Below are 19,300 nucleotides of genomic sequence, written 5' to 3'. Positions count from 1 at the left end.
CAAACAATGAATTACTTTACCGCGTTAGTGAATTTTCAAGAAGTGTTGCACAGTGTCTAAATAATCTTAAGAAATTAGCTTTATAGAAAGTCTATAATCCAGAAAACAAAACGGGTGTGAAGAGAAATGTGATCTAAAATATACATAATAATTATTATATTGTGAAAAATATAAAAGATATGAATTCCTATTATACTGTAACCGCTTTCCGATGAACACCTTGCGCATCTCTAGAATGAACTAGCCGCCGAATGAACACTTGTTGACAGAACCCATCATAAATTGTTTATAATTGCGATAAACCAGCCGGGTATTGCGTGGATTGAATGAGAAGATGGTGTTCAAGTGCCAGGAGGACAGTTTCCTGAAGCAGGTAAACCCTCTAATAAAATGAAATGCCGTAATTACATAATTTGTAACCTAATTCGCTGTAGTTCAAGACGAAAATCATTAGCAGCGAGTTTGCTACCTTGGATTGGACAGATACCAATGGAAAAGTCGAGAAACTAAAGGGTTTTAATGTGATCTGCGAGGATACGATACTATTTCCCGAGGGCGGTGGCCAGCCTTGCGATTACGGAACTCTTGGAGGATTTCCCGTTAAGAATGTTCAGCGAAAGGGCACTACGGCTGTTCACTTTGTGGAGTCCCCGACGAGTTTTGAGCAGGACGCGGAGGTGCTTTTAACACTCGACTATCAGCGGAGACTGGATCACATGCAGCAACACTCGGGACAGCATCTAATAACCGCCTTATTTGACAGGGAGTTCAAATACGACACCACATCATGGTCACTGGGATCGAGTGTCTCTTACATCCAATTGAGTACGCCTCACTTGATAAGTCGCGAATCGCTGGACCTTATCGAACGGCAGGCCAACAATCTGATACGTGAGGGTCGTGAGGTTACGGTGGTCTTGGTGGATCCGGAAGTGGCACAAGAGTTCCAGGATGCCAGGGCACCCAGGGGACTGCCTAAGGATCACGAGGGCTTGGCCAGGGTTGTGCGAATCGAAGGCATCGAAAGCAACATGTGCTGCGGCACCCACGTCTCGAATCTCTCCCAACTGCAGTGCATCAAGCTGCTTTACGCCGAGAAGGTTAAGAGCAATGTCCTAGTTCATTTCGTCGTGGGCGAGAGGGTACTCGGAAAGCTAGGCGAGGTCTTCCAGCGCGAGCAGCAGCTAACCCAGGCACTCAAGTGAGTCCACTCAGTGTATATTTAATTTTCCAGAAATAAATCCACCTGCATATCATAGAGGTGGCCCTGGACAGCACTTGGAACTCGTTCAAAAGCTGCAGCAGAATGTGAAGGGCAGTCGGAAGTATTTTTCGCAGCTGCTGAAGGACTTTGCGACCGCAGAGGCAGAACGACTGGAGGATCTGCCGAAGAAAGAGCGTCCGAAGTACTTCTCCCTTCATCGACGCGATGGCATCGAGGTGGACTTTATTAACACATTCTTGCGATTGGCTCCCGATGGTATCTTTTACTTTCTGACCGTTTCCGAGGGCGTTTCCGCAGGCGGTAATGCCAAGGGACATTTGGTACTACGCGGAGATCCAAATATCGTCGAGAAACTCGGTCCCCAGTTTGTAGAACTCCTTGAAGGAAAGGGAAACGGTAAGGAGGGCAGTTTCCAAGGCAAGATTAACAACCTGGCGAGACTGGACGATTGCCAGGAGTTGCTGGAGATGCAGTTTAAGCCAAAGAAGATCATAGAAGCAGTTGCTCCACCTCCAAATCCAGTCGCCCCGTTGGAAAGTGAGGAATAAAGCAATTAGGTAGTGGACCCTGCAATATACAATATTTGTATGCTTTTCGAAATGAGATTCGAAAATAAACGTTGCCTATTTTTAAAGCACATAGTAAAGAGACCAATCTTAAACCTATAAAAAGAAACATGAACACGTTCCTGTACTAAAAACATACATATATTGATACATCCTCGATTGACTTAAGTTGTGAACATGGTAAAGGTATCGATATGGAATCACAGGTAGTTAACATCGTAGTTGCGCATTTTCCACTTCAGCCGCCAGTACTGATTCCAGAAGCCTACGTCAATAATCCGCTCGTGGAAGTTGAGTATGCCCACTTTGGTGTATTCGCAAATGGCCGGATATGTGCAGTCGTCTTCGTCATACAGATCTACCCAGAGTATTGTGCACACACCCAGGGAAAGGAGCCGCAACTTCTTTTGATTAATAGCCCTCTCCAAGGTTAGCAGATAGTCGACAGACACGGGATTCTGAAGTTCCACGGGCACTGTGATCATTCGATTTGTGGATCTTCTTAGTAGTGTCATAAATGCCTCCTCGTCTGGGTTATTTAGACCGGCGTGGTACAAGAACGCCATTCCAGTACCATAAAGTAACGCTTTTTTGGGTTTCGTGTAAGATTCACGGACCACGCCGACCGCCACCTCCGTGTAATCCCTGACCAATCCGTTCCAGTACTGCACCCATTTTTCCACGAACGTGTTCTTGAAACGCTCCGGCATCTGGATCTTGTCAGCCAGTCTCTGGCGTATTGCCGTTATACGGCTACCAACACGGAGGAACTGCATCTCCAGACGGGGTTTTTTTCAGTGAAAAATTTGGAAAAAACAGTTGCAATCGAAAACGTTATTGTGTTATCAAATAGGCCGAACAGCTGCTCAGTGTGCCTGCACGCGTAGTTGCGGAAAAATACCAAGGCATCTAAGGCGATATCTAGATACTCAGGATGCAATAGAAAATAATAATAATAATAGTAAATGATTTTGAGATCTCTAATATAAAAGCATGCTTGATTAAAATAGTATGGTTCTCTGCCTGATTTTAAAACATTCATTTGTGTTTTTAAAACGTAGCAGCTTTTTATCGTTATCGATTTTTCGATTCGAAAATATGGTCACCCCAAGCTTTTATTGTATTTATTCCATTGCACTATCTGGTCACACTTGCACATGCTGATGCTCAGCGTTTTGTAAAAATTATATATCAAACTTCTTGTAACAAAACAAGGACGTTGCAAACTGTTCAAACTTTAAAGCTACACTTTGCTGGAAACGCAGCAAACGGGGCGTGACGAATAAAAAGGTTATAACGCTTGTCAATTCCCTGAAAGTGCAGCGCCAGTGTGTAAAATGCAATAATCACTGCCATGAAAAAGGCCAAGGGATCAAGCTCCCTTGGATCGAAGGGATTATCCCGGGGTCTATCTTCATCAATTCCGGTAGTCAAAGGATCGTCGGGTTCGGCCGTAACAATACAACAGGATGCCAAGCAGCATCAACCGGAAAGTAATAATAAGGCTGCGAAGGAATGTGAGTACAACGCACTTCCCATTCCCCCTCCCGAACCAAAACCTTTTGAAACGGTACATGTGGTAATTCCTCTACAAACACAGTGGCGTAAAAAATATCACCAACGCAATATCTTTTTGTGCGTTGTTAGAAATTTTTTATAATTTAATTTAAATTTTATGTTTTTAATTATACTGAAATAAATGAAAACAAATTATTAATCCTTTCTAAACTGTAAATTTGCTAATAAAAATGTAAATATATATTTTTTTTTAAATAAGTCCTTTAAACTAAATCTAAAATTCCGAATTCTAGCTTCGGTGAAGAAAAAGGATGATCTTTTGACAGTAGAACTTCTGGATAATAAGTCCACTACCATCCCAGCCATCGACAAGCTGCGAAGATTCTGTTTTATTGGCAGCACGGACGAGCCCGTCTATGCTACCCCAACGCTAGACCTCGTCGTTGAGAACAGCTTGGCATCGCTGAAAGATCTGTGCTCCAAAGTTAACGCTGCCGAACTGGCCGAGTGCCTGGCTAGTGTCCTTGGAAGTGGTCCAAATGCAGAGCACCTACCCCGACCCGACGAGCCGCTCCTTATCTTGGCCGTCTTTCTCACTACGCGCGACGACGATAGGCAACGCAAATCGGTGCGGAATAGGTTTCCTGATTTGATAACCTGTGATTCGGATCTACTATTGTTCATTCAACTGGTAAAGCGAGTACAGAAATTGCTCGATCGTAAGACGCCCTTCAATCGCACGGTGCGCAAGGCCATCCTTGATTGGTATGGCAAGCAATCGCTTGACCGACTTCTACATATGTGGTCGCTGGGCGATGGAAATCGTTGGTCAGCGCATCGCGATTTGCTACACCGCTGTCACTTTCATGATGCTGATTTTAAGCCGGAAATCATGGCTGCATTAAAGCTTCTGTCATCGCCGCCGAAGGAGTTATCGTCATGGCCAATTTTTCTCACTCCCCTTAGCAACTGTCGCGGAATTATCGAGGGAGTGGTGAAGCTCCGACTTATGCAAGATCCCGAACAAGCTCTGCCTATCGTTAAAAAATTGTCGCTGAGCTGGGAGCATGTGCCGCTTCAGCTGTTTAACGATTCCGGACTAGCTAAGTTCCTTATACCACGCATGAGCTACGATCAGCTGCTCAAGTGTTGGCCACGCCTCTTGCGATTGCACTACCAAGTACGTCCCTTTGCTGAACAACTGATGGACGAGAAGAAGTTGAGGGCGGGAAACGTGTCGCCAGTGCGTCTGCTGTTGGAGGACATGCGTCTGAAGAAGCCCAAGAAGTTGGTAAGTGCAAGTTTACTGCTTCATAAATTCGATCGGAAAACAATTAATAATTATACTTATAACTCTTTTAGTGTGCAACTATGTTGCGAAAGGCAAGTTTTCTACATAATGTTTACGAGCTATCCTTTGGCAAGAATAAGGCGCTTGGGAGACGTCTGCACATCACCCTTAACCTGGAGCAGCTCTACCTAGGCAGTAAGCGAAGTGGAATATTATTAAATTGTAAGAATATAAAATAATCAAATCTTCTCGTAGAATATCTTTCCGGTCGCTGCCGTTCGATAAAATATTTAGATGCCCTGGTGGCATTGGCCTTTGGCTATTTCTGCAGTGATCCCAAGGTGACGGTGCAGTTCTGGCATGATCGCAGTGGCCAGCTTAAGACGTTGCCCTGGACAAAAGAAATGAGTGTGGCCGAGGCCACGGCCTGTTGTGAGAATCAAAAGGTAAGAAATTCAATAATCAAATGAATACATTGTAACTAACTTATTATAACAGGTGCTCAAAATCAAGCAGTCGCTGACGGATATTTTGAACAGAGCTTTAGAGGATGAGGCCAACACGTACGATGTGTTTTTGGTGCTGGTTCCGGGTGCCGCACGAGGAAATCTGGGAAATTCTTCAGAGCGCTTGGCTAAACTAATGGATGAGTACCGTGAGAAGCGGAGCTCCAATGCAAAGTCAGTATTTATAGAGAAAGTTACGGAATCAGCAATTATCAACTGCTTCTTTCCTTACAGGTTCATAATGGTAAGTCTGCGCCAGCACCATCGTTCCATGAACTATTCCGACAGTCGAAACGAGAACTTGTTGGAGCTGTGCAGCCTGGACGAGCACACGCCTCGACTGATTAACGCCTTTGCTCGCAAAAAGTTCTACTAAAGGAGCAGCCTTTTGAATCAGCGACGACGACCCAAATAATCGCACAGCTGCATCTTAAAGCAGTTCCATTTGTTGAAGGACGGTGGCCATCGGTTCGTTGCCATCGGCCATCTCTCTCGCTTTCATAGATGCTAGGGCGCTCGGTCCACCCACTCCAGTTCCGAATAGCTTTCATGTAACATAATATAGGTCCTTGGTGAGTAACCGTCGTATACCCGGGCCAACTTAATTCTACATACTTATATGTACTAATAATGGTAATAGTTACACCCCCGGAATCCACAATTGCAATCGGGTTAGTTAGATATTTTTAACGCTCGTTTTGTGTAATCACCTTTGTATTCGTATTTGTATTTGTACTAGATTTGGTGGATTTATTTTTTGAAATCAAACTGAATCAACTGAACTGAACTCAATCTAAATTCAATTTGGATTAAAAACAATCTCAAAGCAAAAGCAAACGCAAGCGCAAACAACAACAAAACAAAAAACAAGAAAAGAAAAAACGGAAAACAACAAACAAATTGCCTTACAAACAAAAATGTTAGTAAAACTTTCATTTTGGTCTAGACTTTTTCAAAAAAAAAAAAAAAAACAAAGAAAACGAATACTGGAACTGAAACTGAAACACAAATTATGGCATTTAGATAAAGTTAAAGTTAAATGTAAACTAATCATATGGCCTACGTATTGAATATTAATCTAACGTAACTTTAAAATAGTCCAAGTCAAAGCAATAATCACCAATCACTAAGCAAATCCAGTTATAGCCTCAGATTGATCATAGATTTATGTTGTGCTCGAATAGAATCGAATTAAATTAGTTAAATAGTCGAAACGCGTACAAGGCAAAGAAAAAAAAACTTTAGATAATGAAAAATAAAAACTCCCAATGTGCCATACACACACACACACCACAAAAACACCACACACTCAAAATACCCCCACATACACCCGCGATCAGTATATTTATTAGGATTGTGAAAAATCACCGAACCGAAACCATATAGAGAACAATAACGAAACGACGAGCAAACGCTACCAATTTGACTAAAATTAGTTAAGTGAAATTATACTCAAATTACGAATAAATTACATTTACTTGTATAGAAAGCATAGCAACCAGTTTGGAAGATAAGAAAAAGCCAACCGAAAATTGGGGAATTGAAAACAAAAAAATTAATTAACCAGAAATCGAAACGATACAAAAGAAAATAGGAAATATTTCCACGGACATTTCTAACCAAATGTTTCCACACGCGTCTGTGAATTAAACCGTTGTGATCGCTTTAAATTTTGATTTAAACAAAACATAAATACAAAACTGCAAACTACTCTACTGAATACAAAAAAACAAAACAAAAAAAATACAGAAAAAGTCGGACACCGCAACAGGCAGCTATAAGTTATTCTTTTATAGTTTGTGAACTCGAAATCAGTAGGAGCGTAACCGAAAAGTACCTATACAACAAAAAAAAAAAGCTAAACTAAAAACTAAAACTAATACTGCAGAGCCAACCAATCGAACTCCAAATAAAATTCAGCAGAACTATACAAGAAGTATTCAAACTAACCTGAGCGATATATGGTAGATCGAAAAAGCAAAAATAGAAGGAGGAAAGATCAGAAAGTATACACTTTACAGATTACTGAGGCAAGTAATGACCTCCATATTGATTTACATTTATTGTTACTAATATTAAGACTCATTTGTACTATCTTTAAAAGAGGATTGATTTAATCATAAGGCAAATTGTAAGAGACACAAACCAAAAACTGCTGTGAAATGTGTCACACATCCTAAGTTTTTTCTTTTCTTTTTTTTTCAATCTTAATTAGTGGTCTCTTCTTTTGATTGTATTTAACATCCATTTTTAGTTTAAGATTATCGACTAAAGTACACAAAATGTTGTGGTCCGTATTAAGATACATATGACTAATCTCGACGTATGAATTTACACATTCTTTTTTGAAAAATTCGAATTATTTTTTTGTATTATTAGAAATATGACTATTATATGAATATTGTTACTACATAAGTAAAAATTTCAGTTTGTAAAGTGTATCCCAGCACACAGATAAGCAAACCAAAACAGTTAAAACAGTACAGTTACCGAAAAGTTAAACAATAAAAGCAAATGCCAAGGAAACATATTTCAGTTAGAGAAAATTTAAATAAGGAAAATTATTGTTGTTGATCAAATCAAATCAATTTAAAGGAAACTACTAAAAATAAAACGAAAACGAAAACTAAAACTGAAACTGAAACTGAAACCGAAAACGACTCGAAACGAAACGAATTGAATTAAATTAAATCCGTAGTAAAAACAGCAACAAGAAGCAAAACATCATGTGATATCTATTTCAAAAATAAATCAATTGAGAAACTAAAGAGAAAACCCTAACCATAACAAAGTGCAGAATATAGTAAAATTAGCATAAAGCCAAGAAGCGTTCAGAGCAGTGTTTCGAAAACGAAATAGAGGATTTTTATCATTTTCCGTTAAAGAGTTACGTAAGAACCCGAACCACAGACCCATTAAGTATTAAAATAACACACAAATCAGCAAAATATATGGCTCGAATATCTATATCTACCTGTCTCTGTCTCTGCCCCCCCCCAGCACTCTCATTCAATCTATCTCTTTCTGTCTGTAGTGTTAGTCGAAATACGCGCATTCCCATAACAAAATGTTCAACTCCTTGCTAACGTATTCCAGAAGGTTTTTTATAAGCATATACATAAACGTATACATACTTTCTTATACATTAATATAGGCTAACGTTGAATAAATTCTAAATGATTCGAACAGCAATTCCTATTAGCGTTTTATTCCCAAATATGGTACATACTCGTATCATTTCATTTTTACAATTCCTTCAAATCTGATGAATAATATGAGGTATAGTATTGTTTGAAATTTTATTGTTCTCAAAAATTGTTCGAGAGGGTTTTTTTTATAATACTTAGACTTCTACAATATTGTTGAATAAATTGTAAATAATCCAGAACAGCACTAACAATTTACATTTATTGGAGCTGTAAAGACGAAATTTTGTATTTTGGCTTCTTAGATTTCAATGGTTTTTTTTATGATTAATCTTTTCCCGCTTTTCAATCGATGATATCCTTTTATTTTTTCGTATGGTAAAAATATTCCATGGCCCAAAGTTTCTTTCTTATGACTTCCTTTGCTCTTTCTTGCATTTTTAATTTTTTTTTTTCATTAGGATCAAATATAATAAGATATTCTGTTATATGTTTCCAACTAAATAATTATTTTTAATCATTTCCTTGTGAATATTTTCCTGTCCTTGCCTTTGCGAGAAGTCCCATCTCATTATATAATTTTCAATTTATGAATCTTTTTTTTACCATTTGATTATTTTTTTTTTCGATTTTGATTGTTGATCTATTAGAGTTTAATGCCTTACTTTTTTCTGTACGTTGTTATTTATTCTCCGTAACTATTCCCGCAGGACCGCAAACATATAACTGTTGCTGTTCCCGATCTCGGAGTGGCTTAAAGCCAAGTTCATCAGTGGGAACGCCGTATTGCTTGAGCTTGCACTCGTAAGTCTCGAGGAGATCGTCATGGGCCTTGCGGGCCTTGGCAACTTCATAACGCAGGTCAAGGATGATCTTGTTCTTCTCGTCGACGATGTTGCCCACACGTTCATCTAAGGTGGTCAACTTCTCGGCGAAATTGGGGGCACAAGTGGCGATCGTCTCGTGAAGGACAATACTGCGCTTTTCGTCTTCGCGAACCAATGCGGCGATCTTGCGCTCCAGAAGGACATTCTTTAGTCCGGTCTTCTGCTGTAGCTCCACGATGACGTCGTTGAAGCGCTCCTTAAGGCCCTCCCGTTCCGCCACCAAGGAATCATTGCGTAAAATCAGTGTTTCCGCCTCCCAAGTAAGACCCTTGACTTTCTTCTCCAGCCGCGTGTTTCGTACTTTGAGGCGACTCAACTGCTGTTTATCCCGCTCGTAGAACTCCAGTTTGCGACGGTATTCATTTAACTGGATATTGGCGTGTTCCAATGGTTCCTTCAAACGCCGATTCTCCGCCGCCGTGTCCGCAGCGATCCTGTCCGATCTCTCCGCTTGTTTGCGAAGATGTTCCAGCTGCTCCTTCATGCTGCCAATCAGAGCTAGATTGTTTAGTGTAATGTCGTTGTAGTAGTTCTTCATGTCATTGAAGGCCAGGTCATGGTGGTCTTGTAGGTCCTTAATCTGCTGGTTCTTCCGTTCTTCCACCTCGAACATCTGTGTTCCGTAGAACAAGTCCAGCTTGGCCTTTTGCTCGATCATCTTCTCCTCGTGCAGCATCTCGTTGTCCTTGCGCTCTCGCTCGAAGGTGATGCGCTGCTCCCTGCCAGGAAAATACAATTAATTAAGATAAAGTAAAAACTATTTGCTTATATTATGAAAGCTCTAGAAAATCAAATCAGTTGAAAAAGTTAGTGGCAGATCTTTTTTTTTAAACATAAACTCTAATAGATTTTAAATACTGTTGAATTTAGCATATATTTTTTATTTTAATTCTGAATTTGGAATAATCAATTGTTTTCAAAAAATTATTCTAGAAACTGTTAGATATTTGTGAATATACCAGACAATTTGTAAGTTTAATTTTGCCAGTTGAATCAATCTAAGATAAATCTTTTTGAGATGGTACCCACAGCAGCTTCTCGTTGAAGTGGGCCTCCATTTGGCGCAGCTGCATCTCGCTCATCTCCATCCTTTCCCGCAGCATCCTGCGCAACTGGCGCTTGTCCCTTTGTAGCTCATTCTCCTGCAGGACATGGTGCTCTTGGGCCAACTTCAGTTGCGTCATCGCCTCAGCCCGAACTTCGCCTAATTTATTGTGATTCTCGAACTGCAGATGCTTCATCTGTTGCATCACGTGCTTGGTGTCGATATCGGCAAGGTCCTGTGTAGCTTCAATCTCCTTGTCCTTCTGCTGCAGCTCATATCGTGTTTCATCTGAAGTGTTTAAAAAAACAGAGCAGTTACAATTTAGTTCATTTAAGATTTCATTACTTAAATACTATCAAATAATACGTATTTCTGATCAGTTATAAAATGGTTTATGGCAAAACTCACCCAACTGCTGGCGTGTGATCTCCCAAAATGTGCGTATCTTGTCCCGCTCCAACTGAAAGTAATTCCTCTCCTCACGCTCCCGATCCATTTCCGCCTTCAGCCGGAGAGCAAAGGCCTCCAGCTGGTCGCGGGTCATTGCCGATGTGTCCACGCCATCGATAAGCACTAAAGATGAGATTAAAAATAGTTAAATTTATATAAAAACATAATTATATTATATTACTTGATTATTTTGCTAAATGTCTTGCCTTTTAAAGCTACTTATTTAATAGATTCATGACTGTCATTTTTTAATGTTTGGGCAATTGGGTAAGTGAAAAGTTTTGGCCACATATTTGGGGTTCCCGGCTTTATGGCAATTTAATGAGAGCGACACGCCTGGTTACCCATCTTTGGTGCCCCCTTTTTCCACCAATTTCAGTCATTTTTACCCCTGCAATGCTCCCCTTTTCTTAGCCACTGCCCGCATATGTGGCCCAGCAGCAGACCGTGTTGTAATTGTTTTCTGTAATTGGCATCGCTGGCCGGCTGGTGCCAGGACTCGAACTAGGAAGGACTACTGGAACTAGCAGGACCACTAGGACTCAAACTAGAAGCCACACATAGGAAAAACTTGCAAAGGTAAGTCTTCTCTATCAAGCTTATCAAATAATATAAAATAAAATTGTTTTGTTTTAATAATAAGTATTTTTTTAAATTTCTATAAATAGAAAATAAAAAACATTAATCAGAAGGTTGTAAATAAGACCAAAGTAGCTAAGAAAATATAACTTTTAGGTTTTTAATACCTACTCTGCGAGCATTAACAAGATTTTTCCCAGTGCATGCATAGAAACAATTATGTGCGTTAGATGTTCGAGAGTGTGGAGTGAGGTCAGGGGTCAGGGGAAAATGCAGTGTGCTCATTCGTGGAAATTAAGTGGACAGTTTGGCCCCCCATTTTTTCCCTTTTAATTTTTGGGCTGCAAGGCATCGCCAGAGCAATTGCATCGGGAATTTCTTGTCCGCAGTGCTTCGCCTGTCCCATTCTGCTCCTTTTACCACTCCTCACGCAGATTATCGTTATTTACTAATTGTTTTGCTTGGCCTTTTTAAATTGCCCTGAATGACCAATGTCCGCCATTCCAGCTGCCCAGAAACCTACCCAACTACCCAGTGGCACCCTGCTGCCATTAATGTTCCGAAAATGAATTGCCAGGCAGTCCTCGTCCTTGTTCCGTTTGTCTCATGGAGAGGCTTTAACAGCCGCCGTCCTTAAAGAGGGCACAGGACGAATAACTAACTAATATTGAGCCACATGCTATGCAAAAATGTTAAGGAGTTATTTGGTTAAAGTTTTTATTATTATTATTACTTATTGTGTTGCATTGACTCCTTATTTTCTTAATAACACTTAAAATAGGTTAAGTTTTTATTATTATTATTACTTATTGTGTTGCATTGACTCCTTATTTTCTTAATAACACTTAAAATAGGTTATATTTTCTGCATCATTACTTACCTGGCAACTTCTTGCCTTTCTTGCCCTTTTTACCCTTTGGCGGCTGTAAAAAAATAATATAACATTAGTATATTAAAATAATTGTAATAAACCTATAAGTCCATAAACTATAATAAATCCATAGAAAATCAAAAATAGAAGGCAAGGGACCCCAGCTGAGTTGGAATCTTAAGTTGAAGTCCCTGCTGAACTTGCCCTAAAAGAATTTCACCATTTGTCTATGCAAATTGAATGAGTTCTTCCCCGCAGGAGAATGAAAATGAAAATGGGGGATTGCGCAATTGTCGTCTGCAGCTCGCAACTATTTTTCGCACTTTAAATCCTTTAACAACGTTTAATTCGATTCCCTTCACGTGGGAGAAATGGCGGAGAAAGGCGGGCCACTGCCATCGTCGCTTTAAATAATGTGATGGCGCGGCTTTCAAAACAATTTCGCAACAGCTGTTGGCTGTTGGCTGCTGGCTTATTGCATATTTTATGACTGCAAATTATTCAAAAATTTTTGAAGCCGCCTGCGCCCGTCGTCGACCGCGCTTTTGCCATGTTCAAAGGCGTAAAATATATAAATATATATATAAATAAATATATGTATTGTATGGAAAAAAGGCGAATATATGTTGGGGGCAGGTCTATACATAAACAAATGATCGAAAATAGACAACCAACGAAAGAAAGCGAGTCGAGGGGGCCAAAAGGACTCCAGCTTGGCTGCAATAAATGCGCAGTGGAGATGCAGTAACATGGAAAAGTAGATTACCAAATATATTTTTCCAGAAGCATTAACTTGTATTAACATTTAGGCCTCTTATTCTTAAAATGATATTTGAAATTAATGAATTTTTAATATAAAAAGTTAAGGCTAATAAATACGTTCTTCTGTTGGCGTTTATATAAAAATCGAATAGCTAAAAGTGAATTTCTTTAAATACCATTATATAATTCTAAAGAAAACTATTTTTTAAATAAATATATTGATAATTTTTTTATCGCAGGACATCCTTGCTGGTCTTTACTGCAATCCACTCGTAAAGTGCAGTTTGTATATGCAGCAACAGCAACAGCCTGGCTTGGCATGAAAAATTGAATGCGCCGCTTGCAGTGCTACTGGAAGTCGGAAACTGGGAAACTGAAAACTGAGACTGAAGGGAGCAGAGAAATGGATATCGGAAAGAGGCGGAAGCTTCTGGCCAAGCAGAGCGGCTACAAGAATTCACTGCTTTGGTGATGTGATTTAACAACTTATTACTCACCATGCTGCTGCTGGTGGTTCTTCTTTACGATTCTTCAGCTCCAAAAAAGATGACCACTCCCCTTTAGTTATTCCTGTATACTAAGCCGCTGATGTGCTGCCGTCAAACAACAAACGAAACTTATCGATAAAGCAGTTTACAATGTGTAAGTGTTAGTGTATCTTTGTATGTGGGTGAGTATTTGTAACGCCGGGCAACCGAAAGCAAACGTTAACAGCTAAATGGTTGTTTTTTCGGCGCAATTTTCTCTCGATTATTTTCCGGTAGGCAAAAGGGGGAAGAGCTGGAAAAATTGAGCCAAATATTAAGGGGAAATTTTTACAGTTATCACCTGGGTGTCTGGGGGGAGATTCTTGAATGCGGAAAACCTTTGCATAAAGTAAAACATTTGTGACATTAAACTGAAAGTAGCTTACATTTTAAAGGAGAATATATATTATATCCCTAATTAATATTTTCTTTTATTAATTTCTTTTATTTTCTTTAAAATTCTTAATCTTGTTTACATAATATTACTATTATTTCATATTTTTAAAAACGAAATGAAAACCCGAAAACATGAAAATCAACTACACCCACTTTTGTTCGTACTTTATATAGTGCCCGGCATTAGTTTTGCTGCTCAAGCCAGTGGAAACCGAAAAGCCAGACCAGACCAGACTCTTTCTCTTATCGCCGTCTGCTGTCTGCTTCCTATAAATGGTCTCTTGAAATTTCCTCACAAACCCCACTATTTTCCACCCCTCCACAAAGAATTTTGCTTGCATTTGTTTGTTTATTTGCCCGTTTGTTTGGCGGGCTTTAAAGGCTGTTGGCACTGCAGTCTCTGCTCTTGACTGCCTAATTTGATGATTTCGTGAAATACGATATTATCAGGAAGCTGGCAGATCCTCGGCTCCTTTGAGCATTGCTTGATGGTCCTGAAAATCTCGCTCGAATCAACTTTATTAGTCTGTTGAATAACACAGCACCTATGGCCTGGAAATTCCACAGAAACTCTGCCACTTTCTCGCCTTAATTAATGTTGGCTAGGGGGTGGGGCCTGGTTGGGTAAACAAAAGGCTGTGGGCTCTCCGGTTAAATGCTTTAATTGAAATTAATAACCGCATCCAGTTTTGGCCTGTTGGCCAGTTGAGCAGTCAGTCGGCAGTTGAGACGGGACCCCGTGGCTTTCCCATAGAACAACATTTTGGGACTCAGACACCGAGAATTTTCAATTGTTTTCATTAAAAGTCAATTTCTGATACCGAAGATGCTGCGGCTGGTTCACAGAGAAAAAAAATTGTTCAATTTGGCAAAAAATAAAATTACTAAAATCATTATGCTGAACATTTTTCAAAAAACAGATACTAAACAACTTATTTTGTGGCTGTTGAAGTTTTCCAATAGCTTATTAATATTTAAGCCACATAATACTTCTATTATTTCTCTTTTCTATTATTATTTCACTTTAAAATTAAAATTATGAAAGTAGGACAAAATATATTTTTAACATAACTAGATTGATAATAATAAAATAAATAAGTTTAAATTATAAAGCTACATTTGTGTATTTTTCAGTGTACCTTCAACCCTTTTTCGCCACTTCACCTTCTGCCCCGCATAATTTTGTTTCATTTTATTCTGGCCAACGGCTGCGGTCGGTCATGGCCCATTGAGTTCCGTAACGGCTGCCAAGGGTTCAAGCTCTCGGCGAAAGGGGACGGGGCAGAAGACAGCTCTGATTGAAAATGAAAGTATTTAAAATATGATTAGAAAATTCGCTTATCGAGGTCGAGGTAGGCTCACAATTAAAGAGCTTTCTTAAAAGTGTCTATGAATAAACTTATACAAAATTTTTAAATCAGTATTTTGGTCCTATTTTTTTAAACTAAGGTTCGAATTCCTACTATTTTCCAATATATTTCCGCTAAAAATTAGAATTTCACCATCAGAACATCTTAAATAGTAAGAACAGCTGTTATTTTGTCTGTGCGTCTCGTTTTGACGAAGTTTGCACTGAAACTCACAAAATACCTGGCGAGCAGAAAGGTTCAGCAAGTTAAAACGATCAGCTGATTAGTTTGAACAACGCTCGCATAGAGTTGACGGCGTGACTACTTATTTTCGGATCGACCCAATTAAATACATGAGCTTGGGATATCGTATCGTATTTTGGGAAAGTCAATTTTGGCCCAAATTTCGCATTTTTGATAAGGGGTACCATCATCAAAATTTTCAAAAATGGGCCCAAAATGAAGTTTCCCAGATTTGAATGCAAACCAATTGGAAATCATGGCCATTAAGTTACGAGCCCTACGAGGTATTACATTCCTCATTTGGCCCATTTTTGGCTGTGCTATGGCCAAAGAACTGATTTTTTATGCCCGAAATTATGCTACGTCTTTTGACAGCAGAGAGCACGGCCTAGTTGCCGTTTCTTAGCTCTAACTTAGTCAAGACAAGCTGCATGAGTAAAGCAATGACTGTTTTATGCAGCTAACGACCGAATCTTAACACCCCTATACTTACTTTTTGCGTAATTGTTCTGATTTTTAAGTGCGAGCTCTGTTTTAAGGGCTGAAAAATCAGGAAACCGGCTTTTTTGCCGTTTCTTATCTCTACCTTTGTCAAAACAAGCAGCATGGGTAAAGCAATGACTGTTTTATGCAGCTAACGACCGAATCTTAACACCCCTATACTTAGTTTTTGAGTTATTCTTCTGATTTATTGCTGCGAGCTCTCTTTTATGGTCTAAAATATCAGGAAACCGATTTCTAACAGAAATTCGCATTCGGTTTCAGCTCTAGCTCGGTCAAAACAAGACGCACAGCCAAACGAACGAGTGTTTTGTGCTGCTAACGACCAACACTTACCACCCCTATCACTCGTTTTTCGATTTAGGGAGAGTCAATTTTGGCCCAAATTTCGCATTTTTGATAAGGGGTACCATCATCAAAATTTTCAAAAATGGGCCCAAAATGAAGTTTCCCAGATTAGAATGCAAACCAATTGGGAATCATGGCCATTAAGTTACGAGCCCTACGAGGTATTACATTCCTCATTTGGACCATTTTTGGCTGTGCTATGGCCAAAGAACTGATTTTTTATGCCCGAAATTATGCTACGTCTTTTGACAGCAGAGAGCACGGCCTAGTTGCCGTTTCTTAGCTCTAACTTTGTCAAAACAAGCCGCATAGCTAAAACAATGACTGTTTTATGCAGCTAACGACCGAATCTTAACACCCCTATACTTACTTTTTGAGTAATTGTTCTGATTTTTTAGTGCGAGCTCTGTTTTAAGGGCTGAAAAATCAGGAAATAGGCTTTTTTGCCGTTTCTTAGCTCTAACTTAGTCAAAACAAGCTGCATGGGTAAAGCAATGACTGTTTTATGCAGCTAACGACCGAATCTTAACACCCCTATACTTACTTTTTGAGTTATTGTTCTGATTTTTTAGTGCGAGCTCTGTTTTAAGGGCTGAAAAATCAGGAAATAGGCTTTTTTGCCGTTTCTTAGCTCTAACTTAGTCAAAACAAGCTGCATGGGTAAAGCAATGACTGTTTTATGCAGCTAACGACCGAATCTTAACACCCCCATACTTAGTTTTTGAGTTATTGTTCTGATTTATTGCTGCGAGCTCTCTTTTATGGTCTAAAATATCAGGAAACCGATTTCTAACAGAAATTCGCAACATTCTTTTCGGTTTTTAGCTCTAGCTCGGACAAAACAAGACGCACAGCCAAAAGAACGAGTGTTTTGTGCTGCTAACGACCAACACTTACCACCCCTATCACTCGTTTTTCGATTTAGGGAGAGTCAATTTTGGCCCAAATTTCGCATTTTTGATAAGGGGTACCATCATCAAAATTTTCAAAAATGGGCCTAAACTGAAGTTTCCCAGATTTTAATGCAAACCAATTGGGAATCATGGCCATTAAGTTACGAGCCCTACGAGGTATTACATTCCTCATTTGGCCCATTTTTGGCTGTGCTATGGCCAAAGAACTGATTTTTTATGCCCGAAATTATGCTACGTCTTTTGACAGCAGAGAGCACGGCCTAGTTGCCGTTTCTTAGCTCTAACTTTGTCAAAACAAGCCGCATAGCTAAAACAATGACTGTTTTATGCAGCTAACGACCGAATCTTAACACCCCTATACTTACTTTTTGAGTAATTGTTCTGATTTTTTAGTGCGAGCTCTGTTTTAAGGGCTGAAAAATCAGGAAATAGGCTTTTTTGCCGTTTCTTAGCTCTAACTTAGTCAAAACAAGCTGCATGGGTAAAGCAATGACTGTTTTATGCAGCTAACGACCGAATCTTAACACCCCTATACTTACTTTTTGAGTAATTGTTCTGATTTTTTAGTGCGAGCTCTGTTTTAAGGGCTGAAAAATCAGGAAATAGGCTTTTTTGCCGTTTCTTAGCTCTAACTTAGTCAAAACAAGCTGCATGGGTTAAGCAATGACTGTTTTATGCAGCTAACGACCGAATCTTAACACCCTTATACTTAGTTTTTGAGTTATTGTTCTGATTTATTGCTGCGAGCTCTCTTTTATGGTCTAAAATATCAGGAAACCGATTTCTAACAGAAATTCGCAACATTCTTTTCGGTTTTTAGCTCTAGCTCGGTCAAAACAAGACGCACAGCCAAAAGAACGAGTGTTTTGTGCTGCTAACGACCAACACTTACCACCCCTATCACTCGTTTTTGGATTTAGGGAGAGTCAATTTTGGCCCAAATTTCGCATTTTTGATAAGGGGTACCATCATCAAAATTTTCAAAAATGGGCCTAAACTGAAGTTTCCCAGATTTTAATGCAAACCAATTGGGAATCATGGCCATTAAGTTACGAGCCCTACGAGGTATTACATTCCTCATTTGGCCCATTTTTGGCTGTGCTATGGCCAAAGAACTGATTTTTTATGCCCGAAATTATGCTACGTCTTTTGACACCAGAGAGCACGGCCTAGTTGCCGTTTCTTAGCTCTAACTTTGTCAAAACAAGCCGCATAGCTAAAACAATGACTGTTTTATGCAGCTAACGACCGAATCTTAACACCCCTATACTTACTTTTTGAGTAATTGTTCTGATTTTTTAGTGCGAGCTCTGTTTTAAGGGCTGAAAAATCAGGAAATAGGCTTTTTTGCCGTTTCTTAGCTCTAACTTAGTCAAAACAAGCTGCATGGGTAAAGCAATGACTGTTTTATGCAGCTAACGACCGAATCTTAACACCCCTATACTTACTTTTTGAGTAATTGTTCTGATTTTTTAGTGCGAGCTCTGTTTTAAGGGCTGAAAAATCAGGAAATAGGCTTTTTTGCCGTTTCTTAGCTCTAACTTAGTCAAAACAAGCTGCATGGGTTAAGCAATGACTGTTTTATGCAGCTAACGACCGAATCTTAACACCCTTATACTTAGTTTTTGAGTTATTCTTCTGATTTATTGCTGCGAGCTCTCTTTTATGGTCTAAAATATCAGGAAACCGATTTCTAACAGAAATTCGCAACATTCTTTTCGGTTTTTAGCTCTAGCTCGGTCAAAACAAGACGCACAGCCAAAAGAACGAGTGTTTTGTGCTGCTAACGACCAACACTTACCACCCCTATCACTCGTTTTTGGATTTAGGGAGAGTCAATTTTGGCCCAAATTTCGCATTTTTGATAAGGGGTACCATCATCAAAATTTTCAAAAATGGGCCTAAACTGAAGTTTCCCAGATTTTAATGCAAACCAATTGGGAATCATGGCCATTAAGTTACGAGCCCTACGAGGTATTACATTCCTCATTTGGCCCATTTTTGGCTGTGCTATGGCCAAAGAACTGATTTTTTATGCCCGAAATTATGCTACGTCTTTTGACAGCAGAGAGCACGGCCTAGTTGCCGTTTCTTAGCTCTAACTTTGTCAAAACAAGCCGCATAGCTAAAACAATGACTGTTTTATGCAGCTAACGACCGAATCTTAACACCCCTA

The 19,300-nt window shown here is 39.5% G+C and overlaps 4 protein-coding genes across 4 annotated transcripts; 2 read left to right on the top strand and 2 right to left on the bottom strand.

The window, feature by feature from the left end:
* Positions 1–229: 229 nt before the first annotated feature.
* On the top strand, positions 230–1,862 carry LOC108104310 (alanyl-tRNA editing protein Aarsd1-A). Its single transcript, XM_017210294.2, has 3 exons — positions 230–373; positions 435–1,201; positions 1,260–1,862. Exons 1-3 carry the CDS (start codon positions 335–337, stop codon positions 1,771–1,773), a joined length of 1,320 nt encoding a protein of 439 aa, XP_017065783.1. The 5' UTR covers positions 230–334; the 3' UTR covers positions 1,774–1,862.
* Positions 1,863–1,916: 54 nt separating this feature from the next.
* LOC108104314 (mitochondrial import inner membrane translocase subunit Tim29) lies at positions 1,917–2,677 on the bottom strand. The gene has a single exon (XM_017210299.1). It carries the CDS (start codon positions 2,565–2,567, stop codon positions 1,992–1,994), a length of 576 nt encoding a protein of 191 aa, XP_017065788.1. The 5' UTR covers positions 2,568–2,677; the 3' UTR covers positions 1,917–1,991.
* A 74-nt stretch (positions 2,678–2,751) lies between these two features.
* LOC108104306 lies at positions 2,752–5,926 on the top strand. Its single transcript, XM_017210284.2, has 6 exons — positions 2,752–3,308; positions 3,603–4,600; positions 4,672–4,795; positions 4,856–5,046; positions 5,099–5,280; positions 5,341–5,926. The coding sequence occupies exons 1-6, from the start codon at positions 3,146–3,148 to the stop codon at positions 5,480–5,482; spliced, it is 1,800 nt and encodes a 599-aa protein (XP_017065773.1). The 5' UTR covers positions 2,752–3,145; the 3' UTR covers positions 5,483–5,926.
* Positions 5,927–8,391: 2,465 nt separating this feature from the next.
* On the bottom strand, positions 8,392–13,659 carry LOC108104318 (dynein regulatory complex subunit 4). The gene is made up of 5 exons (XM_017210302.2): positions 13,344–13,659; positions 12,094–12,136; positions 10,593–10,757; positions 10,169–10,472; positions 8,392–9,858 (listed from the first exon to the last, which is right to left on the bottom strand). The coding sequence occupies exons 1-5, from the start codon at positions 13,344–13,346 to the stop codon at positions 8,934–8,936; spliced, it is 1,440 nt and encodes a 479-aa protein (XP_017065791.1). The 5' UTR covers positions 13,347–13,659; the 3' UTR covers positions 8,392–8,933.
* Between the last annotated feature and the right edge of the window lie 5,641 nt (positions 13,660–19,300).

This window comes from Drosophila eugracilis, unplaced genomic scaffold, assembly GCF_018153835.1.
Source record: "Drosophila eugracilis isolate 14026-0451.02 unplaced genomic scaffold, ASM1815383v1 contig_539, whole genome shotgun sequence".
Lineage (NCBI taxonomy): Eukaryota > Metazoa > Arthropoda > Insecta > Diptera > Drosophilidae > Drosophila > Drosophila eugracilis.
Note: the sequence above shows the minus strand (reverse complement) of the source record. Positions and strands in the feature narration are given on the sequence as shown.

Bases quoted from the DNA above. Each gene is read 5' to 3' on its own strand.
- LOC108104310 (XM_017210294.2), top strand. From the start codon at position 335: ATGGTGTTCAAGTGCCAGGAGGACAGTTTCCTGAAGCAG. The intron at 374-434 runs GTAAACCCTCTA...AATTCGCTGTAG, and splicing joins AGGACAGTTTCCTGAAGCAG to TTCAAGACGAAAATCATTAG. The intron at 1,202-1,259 runs GTGAGTCCACTC...TGCATATCATAG, and splicing joins CAGCTAACCCAGGCACTCAA to AGGTGGCCCTGGACAGCACT.
- LOC108104318 (XM_017210302.2), bottom strand. The intron at 10,758-12,093 runs GTAAGTAATGAT...TCTCATCTTTAG, and splicing joins GAAAGGCAAGAAGTTGCCAG to TGCTTATCGATGGCGTGGAC. The intron at 10,473-10,592 runs GTGAGTTTTGCC...TAAACACTTCAG, and splicing joins GATCACACGCCAGCAGTTGG to ATGAAACACGATATGAGCTG.
- LOC108104314 (XM_017210299.1), bottom strand. From the start codon at position 2,567: ATGCAGTTCCTCCGTGTTGGTAGCCGTATAACGGCAATACGCCAGAGA.
- LOC108104306 (XM_017210284.2), top strand. From the start codon at position 3,146: ATGAAAAAGGCCAAGGGATCAAGCTCCCTTGGATCGAAGGGATTATCC. The intron at 4,601-4,671 runs GTAAGTGCAAGT...TAACTCTTTTAG, and splicing joins TGAAGAAGCCCAAGAAGTTG to TGTGCAACTATGTTGCGAAA. The intron at 5,281-5,340 runs GTCAGTATTTAT...CTTTCCTTACAG, and splicing joins AAGCGGAGCTCCAATGCAAA to GTTCATAATGGTAAGTCTGC.